The following is an 8,598-nucleotide window of genomic DNA, read 5'->3' on the forward strand; positions in this document are numbered from 1 at the left end:
TACATGTGTGCTGAAGGGTCAGTCTGTGTCACATTTGTTGGAACTTCATCCACATCATCATCATCATCGGAGTTGAATTGCGGTGATTCTGGGTGAATGAATAGTCCAGTCTCAGCACCATCCGCACCAGGCACATGAAACGGTTCTTCTGGTAGAGATGATAGTTCCACCATGCTCTCCACATTTAGGTCGAAGAACCTACTAGTTACACGTCTTCCCCTTGAATTGGAAGGCATATCGACATTCAAATCGAAAAAGCTCGCAGTCGAATGCCTCCCCTTGGAGCTTGAACCTATCGTGTCAAATGGAAACTGCACAGATGGTTGCGTCGATGGCATCTCCATATTAAGGTCAAACGGATTTGCAGATGAATGCCTTCCCCTTGAACTGGACGTGATGTTGCCATACAGATTTTTCGTCGACCCACCTCGGTACATATCGTAAGGAGTTATTGATGAATGTCTCCCTATTATGGCATAAAAATCATTACACATTACTGTCGCCGGGCTGTCAACTTGATCAACTTGTTAAGCCAGCCCATAGTGGGAGCTTAATGATTGACCCCGAACGACACGCACTTGAATAAAATTTGCATACATCTCAATATCGGAGTCTGAATAATTACTTTGAGCTTCAACCATCATTTCAACATCATCATTGTTCAAAAGTTCGAACGCTGTATAAGTTAATGGCAACAATGATGTTGGAAATATGTACTGCAACGACGACATTCTTCTACTACTTCCAACATGAATCTTCCTCGAAATCTTCGTTATCAGCTCCTCAAGAGTTATGTTTCTCTTCAATGATATTTTAACACGCTCATTTGATACGAAAACAACGTCGGTTTCATCTTCTCAAATTTCACCATCATAATAAACAATAGCTGAAAGTCGCGCCATTCTTTGAGTTTAAAAGTACGACAATATTATATCTACAAAAAAAACAACTGAAACAATGCTGATTAAATAAATAATATATGAACGAAAATATAACAGAATAAGATTTTTACACATAAACGTAAATAATTTAAATAATATAATTTTATATTATTACCTGTACCGCAAAACTATTTCGACGTATATTCCCGCTTTCTAATTTTACAAACACAGAAATTAATTGACAACAATTAGTATAATATTTTTCAAATAATCATAATAAACAATAAATATAATAAAAAAATTATCACAAAATTACCTTATAACGAAAAATCGCACGAACTTCTGAATAAAATATGAGAAAATTGTCAGAATTATTGACTCGTTGACGGAATTGTTGTATTAATTTATAAGTTGAGAGGAGAGATGTGTGGAGATGTGAGGAACTTAACCCGGGGGAGAAGGGTATTTATAGCCGAGAAAAGTTGTAACAATTATACAAGGCGCGGTACCTGCCTCGCGCTATATATAATTATAAAGGTCAGGCGCGACCCCTGACCCGTGCTATACCCTACGTGGCGTAAGGCGCGCCCCAGGGGCCGCGCTATACACACGTGTATCCATGTCAGCATAAGGTGCATTGCAGGGGGCGCGCCTTACCCCACGTGGCACCAAATCAGCGTATAGCGCGCTGCAGGGGGCGCGCCTTACTGTAAAGGGTATTAGATCGGGAAATATAATCTGACCGGTGTTAGATCGATAAATATACCGGTCACCGGAAATTTTTTGTGAAAAACGCCAAATAAGTAAATTTTTTGAGGCTGAAATTGAATAGTAAATTTTTGAAAGTATTAAAGGGTAGTTTTACTATATAAAACTTATTTTTTGGGGACAAAAAGTTTTTTTTTTTAAACTATGGGACTAAGAAAATTTTACCATTTTATTTACTAAAGCCTACAAAGTTTGGGATAAAAGAGAAACTTCACTAAAATGTTATATGTTCATTTTAATATTTTATATTTAATTTGAATTTTTATTTGAAATTTGTGGTTGTCTTTACTTAAACTTTTAAGCATTGATCAAATTTAATGATGGAAGGATCACAATTAATAAGCTGTTTAAAGTTTTTCTTTTTCCTGCCATTCTGTTCCTACTACAGGAAAATTTGAAAGGAGAATTAAGCTGTTGCAATTCCTAGTTTCCTACTATAGGAAAATTAACCGAACTATTGATGTGGTATTTTTTTAAAAAATCAATAATGATATGATATTATTTTATGACGATATCATTGTTTATATATTAACAATTAGTGACCAAAATAAAATCAAAATATAATGTTACACATGGTTTTAAAATGAAAAATAAATGAATAACCAAAATGAAATAAAAATGATAGTTAAGAAACTAAATGTGTAATTTACCCTAAATATAAAGAGCCGATTTGCCTGACGTTCTAATGTGAGAGAAAAAGTCCAAGTCCATCGTGAAACGTTTTTGTAACGCGTTTTTTTCTCCTCCAATTGCATTGAAATGAAGACCCCACGCCAACCCATGCAAAAAAAAAAGTTGGTACTCATTTAATTTTATGATATTGACGTATTTTCTTAATATGTTAACATTTATGATTGAGTTTTTCAACAACAAAGGTGAAATCTAGTATAATTATGAATGAGATCAATTATCATACAAGTTTCTCGTGAGTATCTATGCAAAAAGTATTAACAAATAGTAACATATAGATTGTCATCAACTTGATAATATCCAATCTGAATTAATTGATCAATAGATCAAATATCAGTAATTAATTAAAAAAATAAATCATATTTACTGTACATTTTATTATTTTATTTGAGAGGGTCACTCTAAAATAAAAATGAAAATATATTATTTTATTACTTTTTACTAATGGTTATCTTTACCCTTACCTTACCTTAACTTAGCTCGTTCTTACCTAAGAATAGTCTTCAAAAGTTAAACATAAGTTCTTTCTTAAGATTATAATATACCTTGTTACTATTACTGGTATGCTTATTGTTATGACATAAACATATTAAGTTATTAACATAATATAAATTGATGCATTTGCATATTCATATTTTGTTTAAATTAAATAATATTTCTATAGAAAAAAACTTTTCAAACCCCGTAAAACTCAAAGATTAAGATCATGCGAATTTCTTTTTAAAAAGAAATTAAGGATTAAAAAAGTTTTAGAATTTTTTTGAAAACATCAATGAAAACTTTTTTGCATTTAATTGAACTTTTAAAATAATAAATTGCATCATGTAGCTCTTGATTTTTTTTCAGACTACCGTTATTTTATTGATGTGATCCTTGAGATGGTTAACATGATTTATAAATTTATTGACTTATAGTCTATATGTAAATAAAGATTGATATTTAAATAAAATTATATTTTTTCCGAATAAAATAAAATAAAGATTGATAATTACTTTTTTACTTTTTTTATTTTTAGGATTTTATCTTTATTAATTCGGACTGTTCTGTGTTGTAAGCATAGTTTTGGTAAGTGAATCTCGGGACATTTATTTAAATGATATTAAACTGCTTATCACATGAATGAAACCTATTAAAAATGATAATTATTTTGATATAGATTAAATAACCTAAAAGATGGAAGTTCAAGTGGTAAGATAATCGAAAACACGTACACAATTACATAAGGATTCGTTTTATTATTAAGCAGAAAGAGTACAGAAATAAAAACAAGTGGACCCACTGAATAATACATTGCCAAATATAAATGTCTACATTATTCACTTCAAACGCGGGGACTAGGCTCGACTCCTAATTTTCTTCTTGATGGTCTGTTAATATTTCTTTTCAAATCAACTATTGTTGCTTTATTTGAATCACAATTCTCCTGCAAAAAAAAAAAACTTTTATTATTGAACTGTTTAAGGATCAAAACATGCAAAACAATGTGAAATGATGCACCTTGACGAGATGGGCAAAAGAGAGGTTTTAGTTTATGTTACCTTTGGAGTACTGCCAAAGCCGTAGCTTAGTAGTGGTGAGGAGGAGGGGGTGAAGAGTAGACATAATGGGGTGATGGTGGTGGAGGAGACTTGTATTTGTATGATTCCTTGGGAGGAGGAGGAGGAGACTTGTACATATAAGGTGGAGGAGGAGAATGTACTGGCGGTGGTGGAGACTTGTACTTGTAAGGATGCTTGGGAGGGGTTGGTGAAGGAGGTGGTGGGGACCTGTACTTATAAGGGGGTGGAGGATAGTGCACCGGAGGTGGTGGAGACTTATACTTGTAAACTGGTGGTGGCGGGGGTGGAGACTTGTACTTATAAGGATGTTTGGGTGGTGATGGTGGTGGTGGTGGAGACTTGTACTTATAAGGATGCTTGGGTGGTGATGGTGGTGGTGGTGGAGACTTGTACTTATAAGGATGGTTGGGTGGTGATGGTGGTGGTGGTGGTGGGGACTTATACTTGTAAGGTGGTGGAGGATAGTGCACTGGAGGTGGTGGAGACTTATACTTGTAAACCGGAGGTGGTGGTGGTGGAGATTTGTACTTGTAAGGATGTTTTGGTGGCGATGGTGGTGGTGGTGACTTGTACTTGTAAGGATGTTTGGGTGGCGATGGTGGTGGTGGTGACTTGTACTTGTAAACTGGAGTTGGGGGTGGTGGAGGAGATTTATATTTGTATGGGTGCTTTGGCGGAGGTGGGGGAGACTTGTACTTATAAACCGGGGGAGGAGGAGGAGACTTGTACTTGTAAGGCGGAGGAGGATAATGCACTCGTGGAGGTGGTGGAGACTTATACTTGTAAGGCTTCTCGTGTGGTGGTGGAGGAGAATGGACTGGAGGAGGAGGCGGTGGTGACTTGTAATGATAGGGTGGTGGTGGGTACTTCTTAGGAGGAGGGGGAGGAGAAGAGTAAGCGTAATCGGCAGAGGTTTCGAAAGGCAAGTTGAGAGACACAGCTAAGACTAGAAGAGTGAGAAAGAGAGAGGCCATGGAAGACCCCATGTTTACTACAAAGCTATGTTTAGTTTTGTTATGCTCTTAGCCAACCTCTTTACTCCCTTTATATAGACTTTGGTTTTACCTCGTAAAAACGATAGAGTTCTTTTAAAATTGTAAAAATTTATTAGAAGAATTGTAAAAAGTAAATAAAACAGGGGTATATTCGATTGGTTCAGATTCATGATTGTATTAAATAGGAGAAATAATTTGAGAATAATTGAATTTGACAGCCTGGGTTTGGTTGCAAGCTAAGCAGAGAATAAATAATAGTGTCGTCTATAAAATATGTAATTTAATTTACATGTGATGTGATGGCCTCGTAGTTGTTTATCAGTTGGACTTCGTACATCAATCGTTCCTACCAAATCAGACACGATAATATTAATAAAAATTATAAAACATGAATAAATTACGAGTATAATAGTAACATAAGTTGTATTTCTAAAGATAGAAAATATATTTATTTTTCAAAAAATATTAATAAAAATATCAATAAATCATAACTCATAAATTCTAAAACCAAATCGTCATATTTATTGACATGAATCGTGTGTGTGTATATATATAGCGCTAGAATCTAATTATGTAGTGTAAAATTAAAAAGTTTTACATCTTTTTAAGATCGTTGGATGAAAAGAAATCAAATGTTGAAATTAATTCCTTATTTTTTTAGTGAGTATCTTTTCATTTCCTATTCTTAATTCCAGTCTTTGATTTTTTCAAATCCAACGATCTTAAAAATATGTAAAACTAAAAAAAATTTGACACTATGCAATTGGATCCTAATATATATTTATATATCACTCCTAAATAATTTATTTTTGAGAAATAATATTATTAGTAGAGATAATTATAAGTTTTGAATATAAATTATAAAATAAAAATAAAATATAAAATAATACATCTTCTATTGACATTAAGTACTGATTAATACTTAATTGTGGGTTCTATTTTAGATGAAAATCTCTCTCAAGTTATTTGAAAGGAAAAAAAGAACAGTATATATGATCAGATTTATACATAGGACTTAATTCACCCATCACCACCAAATGAACTCAACATGAATTTTCTTATTGCAAACGGAAATTTTTATTGCTATTAATAATATAATATAAATTATTCTTTTATTTTTCCATGGATTTAATTGCTTTGAAAACTTTGAATATTATAGGCACCTAACTTTTGCATGAATTTTTGGCGAAGTGACCTGGCGGCTTAGACTTTGTTTGCAGGGCTCCACCCTCTTCTTTGTCGTTTTCCATGCATTTAGTTTAATCATATACTTCAATTTCATCATCTACAGTTAATTATCGTCTTAATCAGGGATAAATCAAGGCCCTCGGATGTGATCGCACTCTCTAAAAATTTTAAATTTTTTTATATTTTAAGTTTTTTTGTATTTTTATTGATTATCTAATTGGTACTCCTTTAAATTCTATAATTTCGCACCCCTATAATTTTTAATATAAATTCTTAAGTTCGTATTCCTTAATAAATTTTTACGATTGTCCCTAATCTAAATTACAAATTTTATTAATTTAATAACGATAGTATGGACCAAATCAAGATTAATATATGCTGAAAAAGTTTTACGATTTCATTAATTTAATCACCGGCAATGGGTTCAAACAAGTCACAACTTGTTCTCTAATTCCTTTACTATATGTTTCGATTAAATTAATTTCACTTGCAATCTAATCGACGGTGCAGAAGCTTAAGTAAAAAGGGTTTAAGCAGTTTGATAAAATACCTTTCTCAACTAAATCAAATTTGATTTAAAAATTAAATTCATCAATAATATAAATTAGTTTTTTCTTCTCTAAATAGGAAAGAAAAGTCCTCGGGGTTCTTTTTTTAAAATCCAAATGGCGATCTAGATCGAATCTTTTGATTAATTTATTTTCCTGACATTGACATTTAAAGCTATTTAAAAATATCTAAAAATAAAAAATTAATTATACATGTTATTGGATCAATAATTTAAAAATAAACACTTAAGTAAATTATATCAAAGAAATTAATAAAAAATTAATTATACATGTTATTGGATCAATATTTTTCTGTACTGGTAATGAGTAAGATTATATCATCTCATCAAAAATAAATTATATAAATTTAATTTTGAATTTTATGACAATTCATAAGAATTAAATACATAACACTACGTAGAATTTATACACAGTTAATAAATTAAATAAAAATTCAATAAATAAAGGTTTGTTTATCCATTTATTTAGCTGGAATACATTTTTAACATTAAAAAATTTGGACAAAGCATATAATCGTCATGTCCCAAATATGAAAGCCCAACTAATCTGCTCATCGTCAAACTAATCATTAATAATAACTTAAAGGAAGTGTTATAGAATCAGTCGACAAAGTTTTTAATTAATTTATCCTAATTGATTTACCTTACTAAAAGTACGAATCCAAATGCCTAGAAAAAAGAATAGTAGTAAAAATGATATTCTTTCCTTCTTTGACGGGTATCGCAGTAATTCTTGACAACATTTTTTAAAGGTAGTATTTATCTGTAAATAATTTTTTTTGTTTCACATTTGTTTTAAATTTAATATTTTAATTTTAACTCTTTCGATATTATGATATTTTAAGATTGTATTTCTGTTATGTAACATATTTTTCAAGTATTGCATTATAAAAGTAATAAAAGTTTAAATTTAAGAATTAATATAATTATATAAACTAATAAATCATTCAAGGTTTTATCAAATTCAAAATTTCGGAATTATTTTTTTATCAAAATATGTAATAATTTAAAATTTAAATGAAGGTAGAAAGCAAGAAAAATAAAACAAAGAAAGAGACAACACAACTTTATGAAAATAATAAAGTTAACAAAGTAAGTTAGTACAGTTTTTATTTTTATTTTTTATTGATTTTATTGACCAAAGGAAAAAAAAGTGTTATGAAAAAGGAAAAAAATCATGATTTTACTTTTCAATATAAATTTAAATTTATTTATACCGTTAAGATTAGATTTAAAGTCATATCAATAAATTTCGTTTTTTATGTCGAAAAAAAGTCATATCAATAAAAGTTGGGCTAAACTACACATTTAATACATCAATTATCACTTTTTACATTTTGATAACTCAACTATTATTTTTTTAAAACTATGCCTAACACTACGTTGTAGTTTCATTTTTGATCACCCATTATTGGAAAAATAACAGAATTACTGATGTGGTGTCTTTAAAAAAATCAATAATGACATGAGATTTCCTTACGGTGACATGTCAGCTTCATTGTTAATTTTTTAAGAATAGGTGACTAAAATGAAATAAAAATCTAATGTTAACTATAATTTTGAAACAAAAAATAACCAAAATGTAAAAAAATGATAGTTGGGGATCTAAACATACAATTTACCCTAAAAGTTGTGATTGTTTTACACCTACTATCTGACAAAATCCAAGTCTATAACGAACCTATAACCTTGATCTTACTGGTTGAGATCTATGATAGATTAAAAATAAAAATATGGAGCCAGTTGAGGTTAAACAATTTGCAATCAGATCGAATGATTAGCAGATAAACTTTGATCCAATCTCCTATCCTTTTGCTTTCTTAATTCACATTTAAATCACCGACGGATGAATGATGGTAAATTTTGACTCATTAAACTGTTCCTACCACTCATCTAATATTTATGATTAAAAAAATTGGCAGTTGTTTATTGAATTTTAACTTCTAATT

At 30.6% G+C, this 8,598-nt stretch overlaps 1 protein-coding gene across 4 annotated transcripts; it reads right to left on the reverse strand.

Moving 5' to 3' along the window:
- Positions 1–3,554: 3,554 nt before the first annotated feature.
- LOC120146657 (extensin-like) lies at positions 3,555–4,923 on the reverse strand. Of its 4 annotated transcripts, none has more exons than XM_039160170.1 (3): positions 4,517–4,923; positions 3,878–4,471; positions 3,555–3,762 (listed from the first exon to the last, which is right to left on the reverse strand). In XM_039160170.1, the coding sequence occupies exons 1-2, from the start codon at positions 4,882–4,884 to the stop codon at positions 3,904–3,906; spliced, it is 936 nt and encodes a 311-aa protein (XP_039016101.1). In that variant the 5' UTR covers positions 4,885–4,923; the 3' UTR covers positions 3,555–3,762; positions 3,878–3,903. The 4 variants fall into 4 exon arrangements, with proteins under 4 accessions (XP_039016101.1, XP_039016106.1, XP_039016111.1 ...); XM_039160175.1 differs by having other exon boundaries at positions 3,878–4,436; positions 4,482–4,923; XM_039160180.1 differs by having other exon boundaries at positions 3,878–3,971; positions 4,158–4,923.
- Between the last annotated feature and the right edge of the window lie 3,675 nt (positions 4,924–8,598).

The sequence above is a fragment of the Hibiscus syriacus genome, unplaced genomic scaffold (genome assembly GCF_006381635.1).
Source record: "Hibiscus syriacus cultivar Baekdansim isolate YM2019G1 unplaced genomic scaffold, ASM638163v2 tig00002511_pilon, whole genome shotgun sequence".
Classification (NCBI taxonomy): Eukaryota; Viridiplantae; Streptophyta; class Magnoliopsida; order Malvales; family Malvaceae; genus Hibiscus; species Hibiscus syriacus.

Bases quoted from the DNA above. Each gene is read 5' to 3' on its own strand.
- LOC120146657 (XM_039160166.1), bottom strand. From the start codon at position 4,884: ATGGGGTCTTCCATGGCCTCTCTCTTTCTCACTCTTCTAGTCTTAGCT.